The sequence below is a fragment of the Eucyclogobius newberryi genome, unplaced genomic scaffold, assembly GCF_026437365.1.
Source record: "Eucyclogobius newberryi isolate DKJ021-1_F unplaced genomic scaffold, fEucNew1.0.hap1 SCAF_10, whole genome shotgun sequence".
Classification (NCBI taxonomy): Eukaryota; Metazoa; Chordata; class Actinopteri; order Gobiiformes; family Gobiidae; genus Eucyclogobius; species Eucyclogobius newberryi.
The window spans coordinates 38,265,412-38,290,562 of record NW_027315724.1 but is presented as its reverse complement, the minus strand read 5'-3'; the positions used below and the strand labels follow the sequence as shown (position 1 = coordinate 38,290,562).

At 47.5% G+C, this 25,151-nt stretch overlaps 1 protein-coding gene across 1 annotated transcript; it reads right to left on the bottom strand.

Moving 5' to 3' along the window:
* Window positions 1–11,966: 11,966 nt before the first annotated feature.
* On the bottom strand, window positions 11,967–12,950 carry LOC140370245 (olfactory receptor 11A1-like). The gene has a single exon (XM_072457309.1). It carries the CDS (start codon window positions 12,936–12,938, stop codon window positions 11,967–11,969), a length of 972 nt encoding a protein of 323 aa, XP_072313410.1. The 5' UTR covers window positions 12,939–12,950.
* Between the last annotated feature and the right edge of the window lie 12,201 nt (window positions 12,951–25,151).

Genomic DNA, 25,151 nt, shown 5'->3' with positions numbered 1-25,151 from the left:
CGCTGAACCAATCAGGTTCGTTTTAGAAATTGAACTGGACTTGCACAAGGAGTACATTCTAGTGCTTAATCCTGATAAAAAATAAATATAGTTCACTTTGTACACAGATATATGTACACACACATACACATACACTTACACGCAAATAAGCATGTATACATACACATACACTGTAGAGTATAAGTACTCTACATTATCACACCCCAGACCCCAGACTTTACTTAGTTATGCTCTATGGAATTAATGGAGAATTTGCATTAATGCTGCAAAAAAAGGTCCCATTTTGTTTAGTTTGTTTTTTGACATTTCAAGTGATCGTGCTGAATGACTGTGATAAAGTAGCGTGTTCTACAGAAAGACCGGGTCTTAGTCAGGGAGGTGACCAAGAACCTGACGGTCAATCTGACGGATCTCCAGCGTGTCTCTGTGGAGAGAGGAGAACCTTCCAGAAGAACAACCATCTGCAGCACTCCACCAATCAGGCCTGTGTGGTAGAGGGGTGTGTAAATATGTTCCCCCTTTTCTATGAACGGGAGAACATAGGTAGCTCCTCAAATTATAGAATAAGCAACTGGTTCAGGTTCCACAAACAGCTGTACATAAATGTACAGTTTTACAGCATAAAATATAGCAGCATATGACCCTAACCCAAATCCTAACCCTCACCCAGGTCTTGGGGAACATAGGGCTGACCTCGCGGTAGAAGGGCCAGACTGAAGCAACTCTTCAGTAAAAGTCACATGACAGCTGCCTGGAGTCTGTAAAAAGGCCCCTGAAGGACTGTCAGACCATGAGAAACAAATATCTCTGATGAAACAAAGATTGAACTCATTGTTTTGAATTGAAACGTCATGTCTGGAGGAAACCAGCCCTCACCCATCAGCTGGCCAGGACCATCTCTACAGTGAAGCATGGGTTAGTTAGCATCATGCTGTGGCTATGTTCTTCAGCATCCGAAACTGGGAGACTAGTTAAGATCATCAGAAAGATGGACGCAGCAGTTACAGAGACATCCTTGATGAAAACCTGTTCCAGAGGCTCTGGAGCTCAGACTGGAGCCAAGGTTCATCTCCAACAAGACAATGACCCTCAGCACAGAGCCAGGAGAACGAAGGAGCAACAACAGGTTGTCCTTGAGTGGCCCAGAGGCCACACTTGAACCCAACTGAACATCTCTGGAGGGATCTGAAAATGTCTGAACCGACGCTCACCAACCAAACATCTATGCTGGCATAATCATGTGCAATACTGTCATGTGCAATACTGTCATACCCATGTGCAATACTGACATAATCATGTGCAATACTGTCATAATCATGTGCAATACTGGCATGTGCAATACTGTCATACCCATGTGCAATACTGACATAATCATGTGCAATACTGGCATGTGCAATACTGGCATGTGCAATACTGGCATAATCATGTGCAATACTGTCATGTGCTGTACTGTCATGTGCAATACTGTCATAACCATGTGCAATGCTGCCATGTGCAATACTGGCCTAATCATGTGCAATACTGCCATGTGCAATACTGTCATGTGCAGTACTGTCATGTGCAATACTGTCATAACCATGTGCAATGCTGCCATGTGCAATACTGCCATAATCATGTGCAATACAATCATTTGCAATACTGCCATAATCATGTTCAATACTGTCATAATTATGTGCAATGCCGCCATAATCATGTGCAATTAATTCCTTTAGCAGCCACTGTTTATCCATTTTAGATCAGGCACCTGTAAAATCCACATTGTCGTCACAGAAAAAAGCTTGTCCTTGGATTAATGAAGGTATCCTAAATCTAAAGAGACTATGTCGGAAAACTGAGCGTCTGTGGAAAACCTCCAGTCTTGAGGTCAAATGTCACACCTCAGAGAGCTTGTGTCATCTTACAATGAAATTATGGAAAGTTCCAGATCTGATTTCTTCTGCCAGCTAATAACATCCAACAAGGAAAAATCCCAAAGTGTTGTTTGACACTATAAATTTTATTCTTTGTCCTACCGCTGCAGTGACTCCTGTTTTCTGCAAAGCCGACAGCAATGAACTCCTCAGGTCTTTATCGATAAGATCAAGAGTATCAAAGACCAAATCCCACTCCTTTTGTGTGATAAACCTGTTTCTGTGGAGCCTGTTTCAGGGCCGGCCCAAGCCTTCAGGGGGCCCTAAGCGAAAACATTTTTGGGGGCCCCTCACCACGTCATCAGAATCAGTTTTATTGCCATTGTCAGTAAACAATTCACATATGGGAACTTTCTTCAACGCAAACAAAGCGCACCAAAACTCCAGGGCATCCGTTTGCCAGTTAGTTTATTCTCAGCACCTCACAAGCTCAAATATTGCTAACTTAAATCCCACAATGCAACTTGGTATTCCGCTGACATCACCTCTACTCCATGTACAAATAACACACGTCTTAGATATGTTTTTGGGTGTATTTGTGGGCGTTAAAGGTCTACAGCCACATTAGCAGTTTAAATTAATGAACAGGGGGGTCTGGGGGCTCTCCCCCAGAGATTTTCAGACCTTTTTTGGGTCTTCTGCTGCATTTTAATGTGGTCCAGCCGCTAAAGTAAGAGTAAAATGTCGAGGTTGTAATGCTATAAAATGATGTGATGAAACTGTGCCAGGAGAAAATGACTAAAGCCAGTTATTAATACATTAGTACTTAATTACTCAATACAATATTGGCTATGAAAAATAATTATGGTCAAATTGATTCATTTTAACTGAAAATGTAAAAGTAATAGTTATCCTTACTAATTTATCTTTTACAGCTCCCAACTGTTCATTCTTGCTAAAGTGACAAAACAAGTTTTATTAAATTAAACAAATGGCATAAGCATTGATTAACAATTAACACTGATAAAACAAACATGTTATTCCCAGAGAATGAACAGAACTAGAAGTGAAGGTCCAAACCTCGCTCTAGTGAAGAGACTGTGTTTCTGCAACTTTGCCACTTTTATATAAAAATATATAGTATTATTCTATAACAGACGTAATTATAATATGTCTGGTTATGTTTCACTATCAATTTATTATAATTTATAACAAATAGTCTAATGATGCTTTTTAAATAAATTTAAATGTTTTATTGCTCTATTAAAAGTGAATTACAATATAAATGTTTGTTCTGATCAGAACATCACACACTGAACTCCTGCATGAAACAATGCTGCGATGTGATTGGCTGATGGACCTTACGTGCATAAACCTTTACGTTCCTCTTATTGCACGTTAAGAAGTCAAACAGACATCACGAGTCACGAGTGATCTCACACATGGTGATGTGAGAGAGAGGGACGCAAACTCAAACCCGCTCATCTCTGACTGAGGCTGCTCAGGGGCCCGGGACAGGGGCCCGGGACAGGGGACAGGGGACCGGGGACCGGGACAGGGGCCGCACACTGTACACTCCAAAGTCTCACGTCAGAGGTTCTGGAGGAGACGGCGCTCGTCCGGACCGGATCTCCGCCTCTTAGTGACCCGGGGCATAGAGGCCCCTCACCGGCCTCACCTGCAGCTGACACTACGGGGCTGGTGTAAATGTGAACGGGTTGCCAGATTGGGGGCCCTATTAAAGCCTCGGGGCCCTACGCGGCTGCTTAGTTCGCTTATAGGCTGGGCCGGCCCTGCCTGTTTTCCAAAACTGGTCTTCTTTTAAGCCTGTCATTCTAGAAGACATCTCAGCTCTGGTGACCAAGATGAAACCCTCCTCTTGTACATCAGATGCCCTTCCCTGCAGGCTCTTCCTCAAAGTGTTTGATGTTATTGGCCCCTGGGGGACCAAAATGGTAAATCTCTCTTTTTCTACCGGTGTGTTTCCTGGTCCATTTAAACATGCCATAGTTGAGCCTTTACTGAAAAAGACAAACTTGGACCCGACAGACCAAAAAAGTTTCAGACCTATTTCAAAGCTCCCGTTCATGTCCAAAATCCTTGAGAAGGTGGCTCTGAACAACTGTCAGATTTCCTTGATCAGTCTAACATTCCTGACTCTTTTCAATCTGGTTTTCGCAAACATCATTCTACGGAAACCGCATTGTTGAAAGTGTCCAGTGACATTATGACGTCTGCTGATTCTGTAAAATGCACGGTTTTAGTTCTGTTGGATCTGTCTGCACGGTTGACCTTTGACACCGTCGACCATCATATCCTGTTAAACAGACTGAGGGACCTGATTGGACGATCAGGGTCAGTTCTTCATTGGTTTTCCTCATATTTATCCGGTCGGAGCTTTAGTGTTGCTGCAAACCAAATAATGTCTGATTCAGCTGATCTGTTGTGTGGAGTTCCTCAGGGCTCCGTTTTGGGTCCCGTCCTCCATCCATCCATCTTCTGCCGCTTTATCCGGGGCCGGGTCGCGGGGGCAGCAGTCTGAGCAGGGACTCCCAGACTTCCTTCTCCCCAGACACTTCCTCTAACTCCCCCGGGGGATCCCGAGGCGTTCCCAGGCCAGCCGAGAGACATAGTCTCTCCAGCGTGTCCTGGGTCTTCCCCGGGGCCTCTTCCCGGTGGGACATGCCTGAAACACCTCCCGAGGGAGGCGCCCAGGAGGCATCCGGAACAGATGCCCGAGCCACCTCAGCTGGCTCCTCTCGACGTGGAGGAGCAGCGGCTCTACTCCGAGCTCCCCCCGTGTGGCCGAGCTCCTCACCTTATCTCTAAGGGAGCGCCCAGCCACACGGCGGAGGAAACTCATTTCGACCGCTTGTATCCGCGATCTTGTTCTTTCGGTCACTACCCAAAGCTCATGACCATAGGTGAGGTCAGAACGTAGACCGACCGGTAAATAGAGAGCTTTGCCTTTCGGCTCAGCTCCCTCTTTACCACAACGGTCCGATGCAGCGACTGCATCACTGCAGCCGCTGCACCGATCCGCCTGTCGATCTCACGCTCCATCCTTCCCTCACTCGTGAACAAGACCCCGAGATACTTGAACTCCTCCACTTGGGGCAAGGACACCCCACCCACCTGGAGAGGGCAAGCCACCTTTTTCCGGTCGAGAACCATGGCCTCGGATTTGGAGGTGCTGATTCTCATCCCAGTGCATGTTGCAGGTCCGGGTTTGATGGAGCCATCAGGACAACATCGTCTGCAAACAGCAGAGATGAGATCCTGTGGTCCCCAAACCGGACCCCCTCCAACCCCTGACTGCGCCTAGAAATTCTGTCCATAAAAATTATGAACAGAACCGGTGACACAGGGCAGCCCTGGCGGAGTCCAACATGCACTGGGAACAGGTCTGACTTACTGCCGGCAATGCGAACACAGCTCCTGCTCCGATCATACAGGGACCGGACAGCCCTGAGCAAAGGGCCCTGGACCCCGTACTCCCGGAGCACCCCCCAAAGGACACCCCGAGGGACACGGTCGAAAGCCTTCTCCAGATCCACAAAGCACATGTGGACTGGTTGGGCAAACTCCCGTGAACCCTCGAGCACCCGATGGAGGGTATAGAGCTGGTCCAGTGTTCCACGACCGGGACGAAAACCACTCTGCTCCTCCTGAATCCGAGGTTCGACTATCGGTCGGATTCTCCTCTCCAGTACCTTGGAATAGACCTTACCCGGGAGGCTGAGGAGTGTGATCCCTCTGTAGTTGGAACACACCCTCCGGTCCCCCTTCTTAAACAGAGGGACCACCACCCCGGTCTGCCAGTCCAGAGGCACGGTCCCCGAACGCCACGCGATGTTGCAGAGACGTGTCAACCAAGACAGTCCTACAACATCCAGATACTTTAGGTACTCAGGGCGGATCTCATCCACCCCCGGAGCCCTGCCACCGAGGAGTTTGCGAACAACCTCAGTGACTTCAGCTTGGGTGATGGATGAGCCAGCCTCCGAGTCCCCGGTCTCTACTTCCTCTTCGGAAGACGTGACTGAGGGATTAAGGAGATCCTCAAAGTATTCCTTCCACCGTCCGACGACATCCCCAGTCGAGGTCAGCAGGCCTCCACCCGCACCGTAAACGGTGTTTGTGAGACACTGCTTCTCCTTCCTGAGGCGCCGGACGGTTTGCCAGAATTTCTTTGGTGCCGACCGATAGTCCTCCTCCATGGCCTCCCCGAACTCCTCCCAGGCCCGGGTTTTTGCCTCTGCGACAGCACGAGCCGCGGCTCGCTTGGCCTGCCGATACCCGTCGATGACCTCCGGAGACCTACAAGCCAGAGTGGCCTGATAGGCCTCCTTCTTCAGTCTGACGGCATCCCTTACTTCCGGTGTCCACCACCGGGTTCGGGGGTTGCCGCCACGACAGGCACCGGAGACCTTGCGACCACAGCTCCGAGCAGCCGCATCAACAATGGAGGCGGAGAACATGGTCCACTCGGACTCAATGTCCCCAGCCTCCCCCGGGACATGGGAGAAGTTCTCCCGGAGGTGCGAGTTGAATACCCTACTGACAGAGGGCTCCACTAGACGTTCCCAACAGACCCTCACAATGCGCTTGGGTCTGCCAAGTCTGTCCGGCTTCCTCCTCCGCCAGCGGATCCAACTCACCACCAGGTGGTGATCGGTTGACAACTCTGCCCCTCTCTTCACCCGAGTGTCCAAGACACGCGGCCGGAGGTCTGATGACACGACAACAAAGTCGATCATTGACCTCCGGCCTAGGGTGTCCTGGTGCCACGTGCACTGATGGACACCCTTGTGTTCGTTATGGACAATCCGTGGCTAGCACAGAAGTCCAATAACTGAACACCGCTCGGGTTCAGATCGGGGAAGCCGTTCTTCCCGATCACCCCTCTCCAGGTGTCACTGTCATTGCCCACGTGGGCGTTGAAGTCCCCCAGTAGAACAACGGAGTCCCCGGTCGGTGCACTGTCCAGTACCCCTCCCAAGGATTCCATGAAGGCCGGGTACTCTGCACTGCTGTTCGGCCCGTAGGCCGCCACAACAGTGAGAGACCTGTCCCCCACCCGAAGGCGGAGGGACGCGACCCTCTCGTTCACCGGGGTAAACTCCAACACGTGGCGGCTGAGCTGAGGGGCTATCAGCAAGCCCACACCAGCCCGCCGCCTCTCCCCGCGGGCAACACCAGAGAAGTGGAGCGTCCAGCCCCTCTCGAGGAGATGGGTTCCAGAGCCCAAACTGTGCGTGGAGGTGAGGCCGACTATATCTAGTCGGTATCGCTCAACCTCCCGCACAAGCTCAGGCTCTTTCCCCCCCAGCGAGGTGACATTCCATGTCCCCAGAGTTAGTCTCTGTGTCTGGAGATCTGGTCGCCGAGGCCCCTGCCGTCAACTGCCGCCCAGATCTCTCTGCACCGGCCCCTTATGGATCCTCCTGCGGGTGGTGGGCCCACGGGAGGGCGGCCCCACGTCGCTCTTTCGGGCTGTGCCCGGCCGGGCCCCGTGGGGTAAGACCCGGCCACCAGGCGCTCGCCATGGAGCACCCATCCCAGGCCTGGCTCCAGGATGGGGCCCCGGTGACGCCGATCCGGGCGACGTGAACTGCCTTGATTGTGTCGTCGTCATAAGAGGCTTCTGAACCGATCTTTGTCTGACCCGTCACCTAGGACCTGTTTGCCTTGGGAGACCCTACCAGGGGCATGAAGCCCCCGACAACATAGCTCCCGGGATCATTCGGGCACTCAAACCCCTCCACCACGTTAGGTCCCGTCCTATTTTTGCTTTATATAATCCCCCTGGGAATGATCATTAAAGAGTTTAGTGATGTGTCCTACCACCTGTTCATGACGATATTCAGCTATACAGTGAACCCTGGCTATAACGCGGTTCACTTTTCACGGTCTCGCTGCTTCACGGATTTGCATCATGCATTGTGTTCTGCATTCTGATTGGCTAAACAGTCTCTCCGCGTCTTCTCTACCTGTGTGTCAATAACGTTACACCGTTATTGACACCCACAATATCGACAAAAAGTTCTGCACCGACAAAGATGTTAGTCCAAATGACAACTCCACTTTAGGTTTGGTTCATTTATTTAGCGAACACCACGTTCACGTTAGCCACACAACAACGTCTCCCTCGGTCCCACCCAGACACGTAATACAGGTAAACAGAACAGTATTGCCCCCTAGCTGTCAGGCATGATAAGTGAAACTTAGAGAAGTGAAACTTAAGAAACTAACAAAAGGCCCAAAAGGCAGAGGAAGATGCTAATTATCGCAGAAAAAGTTCAACTTAAAACAACAACAAACGTTTATACAGTACTTTTATTTGTTAAACAAATGCTTGGGCCTGTAAAAAGGTTTTGTTCCTTGCTTTCAGTGTTTGATGGACTATTTCATTGTATAATAACTGTAAAAAAATAAAGGTCTCTACTTTACGGATTTCGCCTGTTGCGGGGTTTTTTTGGAACGTAACCCCCGCGATAAACGAGGGTTCACTGTATCGCTCTTTTAAACCTTCTGAGATCCAGAAGCTGAACTCCTTGGTCAGTTGTTTAGTGCAAATAAAACAATGGCTGAGTCAAAACTCCTTGCAGCTAAATGCTGATAAAACAGAAACTTTGATTATTGCCCCTGATTATGTCATTCCAGGGATAAACCAGTACTTGGGCGTTTTAGGCCAGACTGCAAAACCAAGTCCTAGAAACTTGGGTGTTGTCTTTGACAAAGACATGTCTTTAGAGCTCTAAAGACATGTCTTTAGAGCTCCACTCCAGCTGTTGACGAGGAACTGTTTCTTTCAGTTGAGGAAAATCTCTAAAATTGTGTCTCAAAATGATCTGGAACTTATAATTCATGCCTTTGTGTCTTCTCGTTTAGACTACTGTAATAGTTTGTTTTCCTGTCTTAAGAAGAAGGAACTCTCTCGTCTGCAGCTGGTCCAGAACTCTGCAGCGAGGATCTTAACCCGCACAAATAGATGGGCCCACATTTCACCCTCGGAGCCCTTCACTGGAGCCGGTCTCCTACCGGATACAGTTTAAAATACTAGTTCTGACTTTTAGAGCTTTAAATGGTCAGGTCCCATCGTACATTATCGATCTCCCTCCTTACCTCTCCGAGCTGCTACACCCCTACACTCCCAGCCGTTCCCTCAGGTCAGCTGACCAGCTACTCCTGGCAGTGCCACGGGCTAAAGGTCAGAGGTGAACGAGCCTTTGCAGTGGCAGCTCCAAAACTGTGGAACAAAGTGCCACTCCTCATAAGAAAAGCCTCTTTTTAAATCGCTTCTAAAAACCATCTGTTTTCTCTGGCTTTTAACTCCATGTAGTATGTGGATTCTATGTTTTATATGTGTTGGGAGGGCAGCGCCTTTTTATTTATTTTATTTTGTTTATTTTTATTCCATTGATTTTAGTTTGTTTGTTCAATTTTATTTTGTTTTTATATCTTATTTTATTACTTTTATCCTATTTATGCCTCTGTAATCTTTTACCTGCTGTGAAGCACTTTGGACCCTCTGGTTGTATAAATCGTGCTATAGAAATAAAGTGGATTGGATTGGATTGGATCTGATTAAACCGTACACTCCCTCTCGCTCACTAAGGTCCTTGGACCAGAAACTGTTGTTGGTTCCTCGCACCCGTTTTCGGACCAGAGGAGACAGATCCTTCCAGGCTGTTGCCCCCAGACTCTGGAACCATCTTCCGTTCTCCCTACGGTCACTGGACTCAGTTATTGCTTTTCAGGGTCAGCTTAAAACCTTTTTATTTAGTCAAGCCTTTTAAATACACTTGTTTTAGGGACTGATTTGACTGTATATTGTTGCATATGTGTTGCTCACTGTAAATTTTTTCTGTGTTTTTATTGTTTTATTCTGTGTTTGTGAAGCACTTTGTGACCTCTGTCTGTGAAAGGTGCTGTAGAAATAACAATTACTTACTACTTACTTACAATACTGTCATGTGCAATGCTGCCATAATCATGTGCAATACTGCCATAATCACGTGCAATACTGCCATAATCAAGTGCAATACTGTCATGTGCAATACTGTCATGTGTAATACTGCCATGTGCAATACTGTCATGTGCAATACTGTCATACCCATGTGCAATACTAACATAATCATGTGCAATACTTTCATGTGCAATACTGGCATGTGCAATACTGGCATGTGCAATACTGCCATAAGCATGTGCAATACTGCCATAATCATGGGCAATACAGTCATGTGCAATACTGCCATAAGCATGTGCAATACTGCCATAATCATGTGCAATACAATCATATGCAATACTGCCATAATCATGTGCAATACAATCATGTGCAATACAGCCATAATCATGTGCAATACAGTCATGTGCAATACTGTCATAATCATGTGCAATACTGCCATAATTATGTGCAATGCCGCCATACTCATGTGCAATACTGTCATGTGCAATACTGCCATAATCATGTGCAATACTGTCATAACTATGTGCAATACTGGCATGTGCAATACTGGCATAACTATGTGCAATACTGGCATGTGCAATACTGGCATAATCATGTGCAATACTGCCATAATCATGTACAATACTAGCATGTGCAATACTGGCATAATAATGTGCAATACTGTCATAATCATGCGCAATACTGGCATGTGCAATACTGTCATAACTATGTGCAATACCGGCATGTGCAATATTGGCATAATCATGTGTAATACTGCCATGTGCAATACTGTCATAAACATATGCAATACTGTCCTAATCATGTGCAAGACGGTCATGTGCAATACTGTCATGTGCAATACTGCCATAATCAGGTGCAATGCTGTGACATAATGTCATCATCATGTCATCCCTGGTGAAATATTTTTTTAAGTGTTTTTTTTTTTCTTTACATTTTTCGCTCTACTTATCTTTATACCAGATGTATGTATTATTCTTAAGTACATCATCTGATTTTATTATTCCACTTCTGTTTCTAATTTGTGTTTGTGCTCTTAATCTGTGTTGCAACACTGGGATTTCCAGACGAACAAAGGCTTATCTTATCTTATTGACTCTTATCAAGTCTTATCTTATCGACTCTTATTTTATCGACTTTTATCTTATCGACTTTTATCTTATGGACTCTTATCCAGTCTTATCGAGTCTTATTTTATCGAGTCTTATTTTATTGAGTCTTATTTTATTGACTCTGATCTTATGGAGTCTTATGGAGTCTTATGGAGTCTTATGGAGTCTTATGGAGTCTTATGGAGTCTTATGGAGTCTTACCTGGCCTGAGGCTGTGACGTTGTTTATGGGGAAGAGTTTGGAGGCAAATAATGATTTTGGAAAAAGGCTGTAACAAAACATAACATAGAAAAAGCACTAAAAAACTGTAAATCTGACAGTTATATTGTAATCTTTACATTTACATTTGTAACGACTAAAGCTCATGGACTGCAGCTGATCTGAATGTATGTATTCTATACAGCGAGGAGCCAGCAGAACAATGACCTTAACACAAACAAACATTTCCTTTACAAAGTCAAACCAGAGATCCATCATTCTTTTAAGTTTAGTATGTATAAGTCTAGTAAATATAAGTTTAGTAAATAAAGGTTTAGTAAATATCATTTTAGTAAATATAAGTTGAGTAAATAAAGGTTTAGTAAATATAGGTTTAGTAAATATAAATATAGGTTTAGGATGGCTAGACACAGTTTTTAGGGTTAAAAACTGAATACATAATGTGGACCAGAGACATTTAAATACACAATACAAATAGAGTTATGAAGCTATAAAGAGTCTTCTTTTTATTATTATTGTATGTTTCAGAACATTATACACTTAAAATATATTATAAACACATTATAAACAAAGAGAGAACAGAACAGGACGACGAGAGAAAACTGGATTCTGAGGCTCTAAAACCCGCACAAGGATTCCACACATTTCAGAACAAAACGACTTTTAAACACACAATATTTCACCGTTTGTCGGGGAAATGACTTCAACTGCTGCAGCGCTCGCGATGTACAAACTGGGACTGATTCAACTGCAATAATTATTCTACGAGTAAAAAGCACAAAGAATAAACAAACAGAAATGCGAGAAAGCGGCGACTCATACGCCCTTCGAAGTGAAACATGCTCGTGCGCAGAGTTTGTCTCGGCCTCGAGGCCTGAGCATGTTCGTGCACAGAACCCGGACCTTGGTCAGCTTGAGCCCGTACATCACAGGGTTGAGCAGCGGCTGAAGGGCCAGAAAGTACACGGACAGCAGTATGCGGATCAGCTTGGGCACGTTTGTCATGTCGAACCTGCTCTGAACGATCTCGAAAAACATCCCGAAGCACAGATTTATGACGGAGGCGATGTGAGGCGTGCACGTGCTCAGCGCCTTCTGCCGGGCGACCTTGGCGCCGCCGAAGCACACCCGCAGGATCCGCGCGTACGAGAAGAGGATGACGCTCAGCGGAAAGAACACAGTCACAAACAGATTGGCCAGCCCGAAGACGTTCTGGACGACCGTCTGGCCGCACGCCAGCTTCACGATGTAGAAGTTGTTGCAGTAGACGGTGGGGATGGCGCTCCCGCACAGCCGCAGCGACGCCGCCAGGATCTGCACGGTCACGATGGAGACCAGCGGGTACGCCCACGCCGCCGCGACCAGAGCCGAGACCTTGCACGTGCTCATGCGAGTTTTGTACTGCAGCGGGCAGCATATGGACAGGTAGCGGTCGTACGCCATTGTGCTGAGGGTGAACATCTCGGCAGAGGCGTAAATGTAGACGCAAAAGATCTGGAGGAAACAGAAGGTGTAGGAGATGGTGTGGACGTCCCGGAGCACCTGCACCAGGAGGAACGGGAACAGGCCGGTGCTGCCCCAAAGCTCGTTCACCAACAGACTGCTGAGGAACACGTACATGGGCTCGTGCAGCGCCCTGTGCGTGCAGATGATCGTGATGAGCAGCACGTTGGACATCAGTATCAGAGCGTACACAGACAATATGAGGAGGAAATACAGCCACCGCAGAGGCCCCACGTCCAAGTACGCGCCCAGATAGAAGTGCGACACCTGAGAGGCGTTCACCATGACGCTGCGCTGCACGCGGCGGCTCATGTGGGCGGCGGCCGGAGAGCGGAGCCACTCGAGCCGGGTCTCATCACCGACTCTGACACGCGGCACTGACGGGGCCGGCGGCTTTAACGTGTGTCCACGCGCCTCCGGGGAGCGGGGGCCGGAGAGCGGGGGCCGGAGAGCGGGGAGCGGAGGCCGGGGAGCGGGGGCCGGAGAGCCGGGAGCGGAGGCCGGGGACAGTCCTGCGTCTGCGCGAGGCCTCCGCTCCTTCTACTGAACTAAGGCCACAGTTATTTTATTATTTTGGTTTACGGGGCCACAGCACTTAGATGATTGATTTCTACAATATAAATAAAAAAAACATTATCTTTTCAGAGTCTGTGACAGAGTCTGTGACAGAGTCTGTGACAGAGTCTGTGACAGAGTCTGTGACGGAGTCTGTGACGGAGTCTGTGACAGAGTCTGTGACGGAGTCTGTGACGGAGTCTGTGACAGAGTCTGTGACGGAGTCTGTGACGGAGTCTGTGACAGAGTCTGTGACGGAGTCTGTGACGGAGTCTGTGACGGAGTCTGTGACAGAGTCTGTGACGGAGTCTGTGACGGAGTCTGTGACGGAGTCTGTGACGGAGTCTGTGACGGAGTCTGTGACAGAGTCTGTGACAGAGTCTGTGACACTGTGACAGAGTCTGTGACAGAGTCTGTGACGGAGTCTGTGACAGAGTCTGTGACGGAGTCTGTGACGGAGTCTGTGACGGAGTCTGTGACGGAGTCTGTGACGGAGTCTGTGACAGAGTCTGTGACAGAGTCTGTGACACTGTGACAGAGTCTGTGACAGAGTCTGTGACGGAGTCTGTGACAGAGTCTGTGACGGAGTCTGTGACAGAGTCTGTGACGGAGTCTGTGACAGAGTCTGTGACAGAGTCTGTGACGGAGTCTGTGACGGAGTCTGTGACAGAGTCTGTGACAGAGTCTGTGACGGAGTCTGTGACAGAGTCTGTGACAGAGTCTGTGACAGAGTCTGTGACGGACCCTGCGCGGCCCCGGGAGGACTTGTCAAGACGCGCGCGCCCGTTTCCTTGTCTGCTGCGCGCCGCGCCAACGCCTTTATATCGCAAATACACATTTTAAACCACATTTTCTCCAGCGCGTTTTGCCCTGACTATACGGCTGCAGACTAAGAAGCGTCAGTTCTACCAATGCAAAACACGCTAAATCTACTGTCACACGCTCCTGCGCACCACGTCTCCTCACTCTCCTCCTCCCGTGGGGCATTTTGGGAAAACCCGGAAGAAAAAATCGATTGAAATTGAAATTATATGTATATTTATATTTCGCCCGCCTGTTCAATATATTTCATTTAAAAATCCGTAAACCAAGTAAGAAAATAACTACGGCCTAAACAGTTTTTTCAAAAGCAACGACAGATTTGGATTTTAAAGTCCATAAAATGCGTCAACTTTAGCGTCACCGATAATAGTGGAGCGGGTAACCTCAATATTTTAAAGGAATTGTGCACTTTTTAAAAGACGCATGAGACTTTCAGGACTGGGTCATTAAACCCCTAAGGTAAATATTTGATGTGACTCTGAATCTGACCCTTGACCTGGAAACAGGATTTTCCAAAATGGCCGCCAGCAAATGAACCATACATAGTTATTTCACTTGTAGGACACATAGGAACATGAACTTGGTGTCTAAACATAGGTTTTGAGGTACTGTGAGTAACTCAAAACTGAGTACTGGTATTTAATACTAGGTCCCAAGTATGTCAGCCATCTTGATTTTTCAAAATGGCCGACACCAAAGTGACAAAACTACACATTTCAGCATATAGAGAATATTGAAGCCAAATGTTTTGGTGTCTAAACATAGGTTTTGGGGTATTGTGAGTCTACTGTCTTATGCTAGAATGTCCCAAGTATGTCAGCCATCTTGGATTTTCCAAATTGCTGCCTTTAAAATGACAAAATCACTCATTTTAGCCTGAAGATATGATAAAAAGGGTAATTTGTGTCTAAACTTAGGTGTTTGAATATATGGGTGTGACTGCTGGGTATGCATGCTTCCATTCAAATACTAGTATAATAAGTTACTAGCAAAATACATGAATACAAAGTAAAAATCTAATTCTATAAAACAAAATTTGCCACTTTACTTCCAACCAAAATGTTCACTTGATAAACACTTTTCATAATGTACTCTTAAATATTATTCAAATAAACGCTATATTTCAGGGCTTCTCCAAGGTTCTCCTCGTGTGATGAGTGTCTCTCCCATGTGTCTGTGACATAAGAGGTTCTCCTCGTGTGATGAGGGTCTCTCCCATGTGTCGGTGACATAAGAGGTTCTCCTCGTGTGATGAGTGTCTCTCCCATGTGTCTGTGACATAAGAGGTTCTCCTCGTGTGATGAGTGTCTCTCCCATGTGTCTGTGACATAAGAGGTTCTCCTCGTGTGATGAGGGTCTCTCCCATGTGTCGGTGACATAAGAGGTTCTCCTCGTGTGATGAGTGTCTCTCCCATGTGTCGGTGACATAAGAGGTTCTCCTCGTGTGATGAGTGTCTCCCATGTGTCTGTGACATAAGAGGTTCTCCTCGTGTGATGAGGGTCTCTCCCATGTGTCGGTGACATAAGAGGTTCTCCTCGTGTGATGAGGGTCTCTCCCATGTGTCGGTGACATAAGAGGTTCTCCTCGTGTGATGAGTGTCTCTCCCATGTGTCTGTGACATAAGAGGTTCTCCTCGTGTGATGAGGGTCTCTCCCATGTGTCGGTGACATAAGAGGTTCTCCTCGTGTGATGAGTGTCTCTCCCATGTGTCTGTGACATAAGAGGTTCTCCTCGTGTGATGAGTGTCTCTCCCATGTGTCGGTGACATAAGAGGTTCTCCTCGTGTGATGAGTGTCTCTCCCATGTGTCGGTGACATAAGAGGTTCTCCTCGTGTGATGAGGGTCTCTCCCATGTGTCGGTGACATAAGAGGTTCTCCTCGTGTGATGAGTGTCTCTCCCATGTGTCGGTGACATAAGAGGTTCTCCTCGTGTGATGAGGGTCTCTCCCATGTGTCGGTGACATAAGAGGTTCTCCTCGTGTGATGAGTGTCTCTCTTTTGTGTCGGTGACATAAGAGGTTCTCCTCGTGTGATGAGGGTCTCTCCCATGTGTCGGTGACATAAGAGGTTCTCCTCGTGTGATGAGGGTCTCTCCCATGTGTCGGTGACATAAGAGGTTCTCCTCGTGTGATGAGGGTCTCTCCCATGTGTCGGTGACATAAGAGGTTCTCCTCGTGTGATGAGGGTCTCTCCCATGTGTCGGTGACATAAGAGGTTCTCCTCGTGTGATGAGTGTCTCTCTTTTGTGTCGGTGACATAAAAGGTTCTCCTCGTGTGATGAGTGTCTCTCCCATGTGTCGGTGACATAAGAGGTTCTCCTCGTGTGATGAGGGTCTCTCCCATGTGTCGGTGACATAAGAGGTTCTCCTCGTGTGATGAGTGTCTCTCTTTTGTGTCGGTGACATAAAAGGTTCTCCTCGTGTGATGAGGGTCTCTCCCATGTGTCGGTGACATAAGGCCTGGGACTGTCTTGTGGTGTGTGGTGGTTCTCTGCAGGGGAGACGAACACTAACCTGAACACTGCTTTCCTCCATAAAGGCCACAAGCTCAGTAAATGCAGTTGCTTCCCGACAGGCATCGTCTTGTGTCCTGTTGCATCGCTCTCCTGGTCCTATTACAGAGTTTGTTCAGTCGTGGTGGTCCTTAGTGTGCCACTGTCCAACACTTATATCTAACTGCTCAGTCATGACCTAATGGAAGCCTTCAGGACCCGCGGGATCGTCACAGAAGAAACATAAAGATTCTTCACTTTGGAGCCGATTGAAGAGCGTGTGTTTTTGCCTGATGTCTTCTGCTTTTCTCACTGCTGTTTTAGAGACATAACATGAGCCTTTTGTGCCTCATTAACACCAGGACTGACTCTTTCCTTCATCTGATCAGATCAAGAGACAATGGAACGTTCTTCTGCCCAAGAGTAAGACAAACTGAACACGAGCCTGAACACGAGCCTGAACACGAGCCTGAACACAAACTGAACACAGGCCTGAACATAAACTGAATGACCTGAACACGAGGCTGAACATGAGCCTGAACACAAACTGAACACAGACTGAACACGAGCCTGAACACGAGCCTGAACACAAACTGAACACGAGCCTGAACACACACTGAACAGGAGCCTGAACACAAACTGAACACGAGCCTGAACACAAACTGAACACAGACTGAACACGAGCCTGAACACGAGCCTGAACACAAACTGAACACGAGCCTGAACACACACTGAACAGGAGCCTGAACACAAACTGAACACGAGCCTGAACACAAACTGAACACAGACTGAACACAAGCCTGAACACGAGCCTGAACACAAACTGAACACGAGCCTGAACACAAACTGAACACAGACTGAACACGAGCCTGAACACGAGCCTGAACACAAACTGAACAGGAGCCTGAACACAAACTGAACACGAGCCTGAACATGAGACTGAACACAAACTGAACAGGAGCCTGAACACAACCCTGAACACGAGCCTGAATACGTGCCTGAACACAAACTGAACACGGGCCTGAACAAGAGTCTGAACACAAACTGAACACGAGCCTGAACATGAGACTGAACACAAACTGAACAGGAGCCTGAACACAACCCTGAACACGAGCCTGAATACGTGCCTGAACACAAACTGAACACGGGCCTGAACAAGAGTCTGAACACAAACTGAACACGGGCCTGAACATAAACTGAATGACCTGAACACGAGGCTGAACATGAGCCTGAACACAAACTGAACACGAGCCTGAACACAAACTGAACACAGACTGAACACGAGCCTGAACACGAGCCTGAACACAAACTGAACAGGAGCCTGAACACAACCCTGAACACGGGCCTGAACAAGAGTCTGAACACAAACTGAACACGGGCCTGAACATAAACTGAATGACCTGAACACGAGGCTGAACATGAGCCTGAACACAAACTGAACACGAGCCTGAACACACACTGAACAGGAGCCTGAACACAAACTGAACACGAGCCTGAACACAAACTGAACACAGACTGAACACGAGCCTGAACACGAGCCTGAACACAAACTGAACACGAGCCTGAACACACACTGAACAGGAGCCTGAACACAAACTGAACACGAGCCTGAACACAAACTGAACACAGACTGAACACGAGCCTGAACACGAGCCTGAACACAAACTGAACACGAGCCTGAACACAAACTGAACAGGAGCCTGAACACGAGGCTGAACATGAGTCTGAACACAAACTGAACACGGGCCTGAACATAAACTGAATGACCTGAACACGAGGCTGAACATGAGCCTGAACACAAACTGAACACGAGCCTGAACACACACTGAACAGGAGCCTGAACACAAACTGAACACGAGCCTGAACACAAACTGAACACAGACTGAACACGAGCCTGAACACGAGCCTGAACACAAACTGAACACGAGCCTGAACACACACTGAACAGGAGCCTGAACACAAACTGAACACGAGCCTGAACACAAACTGAACACAGACTGAACACGAGCCTGAACACGAGCCTGAACACAAACTGAACACGAGCCTGAACACAAACTGAACAGGAGCCTGAACACAAACTGAACACGAGCCTGAACACAAACTGAACACAGACTGAACACGAGCCTGAACACGAGCCTGAACACAAACTGAACACGAGCCTGAACACACACTGAACAGGAGCCTGAACACAAACTGAACACGAGCCTGAACACAAACTGAACACAGACTGAACACGAGCCTGAACACGAGCCTGAACACAAACTGAACACGAGCCTGAACACAAACTGAACAGGAGCCTGAACACAAACTGAACACGAGCCTGAACACAAACTGAACACAGACTGAACACGAGCCTGAACACGAGCCTGAACACAAACTGAACAGGAGCCTGAACACAAACTGAACACGAGCCTGAACATGAGACTGAACACAAACTGAACAGGAGCCTGAACACAACCCTGAACACGAGCCTGAATACGTGCCTGAACACAAACTGAACACGGGCCTGAACAAGAGTCTGAACACAAACTGAACACGGGCCTGAACATAAACTGAATGACCTGAACACGAGGCTGAACATGAGCCTGAACACAAACTGAACACGAGCCTGAACACAAACTGAACACAGACTGAACACGAGCCTGAACACGTGCCTGAACACGAGCCTAAATACAAACTGAACACGGGCCTGAACACAAGTCTGAACGCAAACTGAACACAAATCTGAACACGAGCCTGAACACAAACTGAAGGACCTCAACACGAGCCTGAACACAAACTGAACACGAGCCTGAACATGAGCCTGAACACAAACTGAAAACAAACTGAACACGAGTCCGAACACAAACTGAACATGAGTCTGAACACAAACTGAACACGAGCCTGAACACAAACTGAACAAGAGCCTGAACACAAACTGAACACGAGTCTGAACACAAACTGAACACGAGCCTGAACACAAACTGAACACGAGCCTAAACACAAACTGAACACGAGCCTGAACACAAACTCAACACGAGCCTGAACACGAGCCTGAACACAAACTGAAAACGAGCCTGAACACGAGCCTGAACACAAACTGAACACGAGCCTGAACACGAGCCTGAACACGGGCCTAAACACAAACTGAACACGGGCCTGAACACGAGTCTGAATGCAAACTGAACACGAATCTGAACACGAGCCTGAACACAAACTGAAGGACCTCAACACGAGCCTGAACACAAACTGAACATGAGCCTGAACACGAGCCTGAACACAAACTGAACACGAGCCTGAACATGAGCCTGAACACAAACTGAACACAAACTGAAAATGACTCCGAACACAAACTGAACACGAGTCTGAACACAAACTGAACACGAGCCTGAACACAAACTGAACAAGAGCCTGAACACAAACTGAACACGAGTCTGAACACAAACTGAACACGAGCCTAAACACAAACTGAACACGAGCCTGAACATGAGCCTGAACACAAACTGAAAACAAACTGAACATGAGTCCGAACACAAACTGAACATGAGTCCGAACACAAACTGAACACGAGTCTGAACACAAACTGAACACGAGCCTGAACACAAACTGAACAAGAGCCTGAACACAAACTGAACAGGAGCCTGAACACAAACTGAACACGAGCCTGAACACAAACTGAACACAGACTGAACACGAGCCTGAACACGAGCCTGAACACAAACTGAACACGAGCCTGAACACACACTGAACAGGAGCCTGAACACAAACTGAACACGAGCCTGAACACAAACTGAACACAGACTGAACACGAGCCTGAACACGAGCCTGAACACAAACTGAACACGAGCCTGAACACAAACTGAACAGGAGCCTGAACACAAACTGAACACGAGCCTGAACACAAACTGAACACAGACTGAACACGAGCCTGAACACGAGCCTGAACACAAACTGAACAGGAGCCTGAACACAAACTGAACACGAGCCTGAACATGAGACTGAACACAAACTGAACAGGAGCCTGAACACAACCCTGAACACGAGCCTGAATACGTGCCTGAACACAAACTGAACACGGGCCTGAACAAGAGTCTGAACACAAACTGAACACGGGCCTGAACATAAACTGAATGACCTGAACACGAGGCTGAACATGAGCCTGAACACAAACTGAACACGAGCCTGAACACAAACTGAACACAGACTGAACACGAGCCTGAACACGTGCCTGAACACGAGCCTAAATACAAACTGAACACGGGCCTGAACACAAGTCTGAACGCAAACTGAACACAAATCTGAACACGAGCCTGAACACAAACTGAAGGACCTCAACACGAGCCTGAACACAAACTGAACACGAGCCTGAACATGAGACTGAACACAAACTGAACAGGAGCCTGAACACAACCCTAAACACGAGCCTGAATACGTGCCTGAACACAAACTGAACACGGGCCTGAACAAGAGTCTGAACACAAACTGAACACGGGCCTGAACACAAACTGAATGACCTGAACACGAGGCTGAACATGAGCCTGAACACAAACTGAACACGAGCCTGAACACAAACTGAACACAGACTGAACACGAGCCTGAACACGTGCCTGAACACAAACTGAACACGGGCCTGAACAAGAGTCTGAACACAAACTGAACACGGGCCTGAACACAAACTGAACAAGAGCCTGAACACAAACTGAACAGGAGCCTGAACACAAACTGAACACGAGCCTGAACACAAACTGAACACAGACTGAACACGAGCCTGAACACGAGCCTGAACACAAACTGAACACGAGCCTGAACACACACTGAACAGGAGCCTGAACACAAACTGAACACGAGCCTGAACACAAACTGAACACAGACTGAACACGAGCCTGAACACGAGCCTGAACACAAACTGAACACGAGCCTGAACACAAACTGAACAGGAGCCTGAACACAAACTGAACACGAGCCTGAACACAAACTGAACACAGACTGAACACGAGCCTGAACACGAGCCTGAACACAAACTGAACAGGAGCCTGAACACAAACTGAACACGAATCATCAAATCAAATCAAATCAACATGAGAGCCTGAACATGAGACTGAACACAAACTGAACAGGAGCCTGAACACAACCCTGAACACGAGCCTGAATACGTGCCTGAACACAAACTGAACACGGGCCTGAACAAGAGTCTGAACACAAACTGAACACGGGCCTGAACATAAACTGAATGACCTGAACACGAGGCTGAACATGAGCCTGAACACAAACTGAACACGAGCCTGAACACAAACTGAACACAGACTGAACACGAGCCTAAATACAAACTGAACACGGGCCTGAACACAAGTCTGAACGCAAACTGAACACAAATCTGAACACGAGCCTGAACACAAACTGAAGGACCTCAACACGAGCCTGAACACAAACTGAACACGAGCCTGAACATGAGCCTGAACACAAACTGAAAACAAACTGAACACGAGTCCGAACACAAACTGAACATGAGTCTGAACACAAACTGAACACGAGCCTGAACACAAACTGAACAAGAGCCTGAACACAAACTGAACACGAGTCTGAACACAAACTGAACACGAGCCTGAACACGAGCCTAAACACAAACTGAACACGAGCCTGAACACAAACTCAACACGAGCCTGAACACGAGCCTGAACACAAACTGAAAACGAGCCTGAACACGAGCCTGAACACAAACTGAACACGAGCCTGAACACGAGCCTGAACACGGGCCTAAACACAAACTGAACACGGGCCTGAACACGAGTCTGAACGCAAACTGAACACGAATCTGAACACGAGCCTGAACACAAACTGAAGGACCTCAACACGAGCCTGAACACAAACTGAACATGAGCCTGAACACGAGCCTGAACACAAACTGAACACGAGCCTGAACATGAGCCTGAACACAAACTGAACACAAACTGAAAATGACTCCGAACACAAACTGAACACGAGTCTGAACACAAACTGAACACGAGCCTGAACACAAACTGAACAAGAGCCTGAACACAAACTGAACACGAGTCTGAACACAAACTGAACACGAGCCTAAACACAAACTGAACACGAGCCTGAACATGAGCCTGAACACAAACTGAAAACAAACTGAACATGAGTCCGAACACAAACTGAACATGAGTCCGAACACAAACTGAACACGAGTCTGAACACAAACTGAACACGAGCCTGAACACAAACTGAACAAGAGCCTGAACACAAACTGAACAGGAGCCTGAACACAAACTGAACACGAGCCTGAACACAAACTGAACACAGACTGAACACGAGCCTGAACACGAGCCTGAACACAAACTGAACACGAGCCTGAACACACACTGAACAGGAGCCTGAACACAAACTGAACACGAGCCTGAACACAAACTGAACACAGACTGAACACGAGCCTGAACACGAGCCTGAACACAAACTGAACACGAGCCTGAACACAAACTGAACAGGAGCCTGAACACAAACTGAACACGAGCCTGAACACAAACTGAACACAGACTGAACACGAGCCTGAACACGAGCCTGAACACAAACTGAACAGGAGCCTGAACACAAACTGAACACGAGCCTGAACATGAGACTGAACACAAACTGAACAGGAGCCTGAACACAACCCTGAACACGAGCCTGAATACGTGCCTGAACACAAACTGAACACGGGCCTGAACAAGAGTCTGAACACAAACTGAACACGGGCCTGAACATAAACTGAATGACCTGAACACGAGGCTGAACATGAGCCTGAACACAAACTGAACACGAGCCTGAACACAAACTGAACACAGACTGAACACGAGCCTGAACACGTGCCTGAACACGAGCCTAAATACAAACTGAACACGGGCCTGAACACAAGTCTGAACGCAAACTGAACACAAATCTGAACACGAGCCTGAACACAAACTGAAGGACCTCAACACGAGCCTGAACACAAACTGAACACGAGCCTGAACATGAGCCTGAACACAAACTGAAAACAAACTGAACACGAGTCCGAACACAAACTGAACATGAGTCTGAACACAAACTGAACACGAGCCTGAACACAAACTGAACAAGAGCCTGAACACAAACTGAACACGAGTCTGAACACAAACTGAACACGAGCCTGAACACAAACTGAACACGAGCCTAAACACAAACTGAACACGAGCCTGAACACAAACTCAACACGAGCCTGAACACGAGCCTGAACACAAACTGAAAACGAGCCTGAACACGAGCCTGAACACAAACTGAACACGAGCCTGAACACGAGCCTGAACACGGGCCTAAACACAAACTGAACACGGGCCTGAACACGAGTCTGAACGCAAACTGAACACGAATCTGAACACGAGCCTGAACACAAACTGAAGGACCTCAACACGAGCCTGAACACAAACTGAACATGAGCCTGAACACGAGCCTGAACACAAACTGAACACGAGCCTGAACATGAGCCTGAACACAAACTGAACACAAACTGAAAATGACTCCGAACACAAACTGAACACGAGTCTGAACACAAACTGAACACGAGCCTGAACACAAACTGAACAAGAGCCTGAACACAAACTGAACACGAGTCTGAACACAAACTGAACACGAGCCTAAACACAAACTGAACACGAGCCTGAACATGAGCCTGAACACAAACTGAAAACAAACTGAACATGAGTCCGAACACAAACTGAACATGAGTCCGAACACAAACTGAACACGAGTCTGAACACAAACTGAACACGAGCCTGAACACAAACTGAACAAGAGCCTGAACACAAACTGAACAGGAGCCTGAACACAAACTGAACACGAGCCTGAACACAAACTGAACACAGACTGAACACGAGCCTGAACACAAACTGAACACGAGCCTGAACACACACTGAACAGGAGCCTGAACACAAACTGAACACGAGCCTGAACACAAACTGAACACAGACTGAACACGAGCCTGAACACGAGCCTGAACACAAACTGAACACGAGCCTGAACACAAACTGAACAGGAGCCTGAACACAAACTGAACACGAGCCTGAACACAAACTGAACACAGACTGAACACGAGCCTGAACACGAGCCTGAACACAAACTGAACAGGAGCCTGAACACAAACTGAACACGAGCCTGAACATGAGACTGAACACAAACTGAACAGGAGCCTGAACACAAACTGAACACGAGCCTGAACACAAACTGAACACAGACTGAACACGAGCCTGAACACGAGCCTGAACACAAACTGAACAGGAGCCTGAACACAAACTGAACACGGGCCTGAACAAGAGTCTGAACACAAACTGAACACGGGCCTGAACATAAACTGAATGACCTGAACACGAGGCTGAACATGAGCCTGAACACAAACTGAACACGAGCCTGAACACAAACTGAACACAGACTGAACACGAGCCTGAACACGTGCCTGAACACGAGCCTAAATACAAACTGAACACGGGCCTGAACACAAGTCTGAACGCAAACTGAACACAAATCTGAACACGAGCCTGAACACAAACTGAAGGACCTCAACACGAGCCTGAACACAAACTGAACACGAGCCTGAACATGAGCCTGAACACAAACTGAAGGACCTCAACACGAGCCTGAACACAAACTGAACACGAGCCTG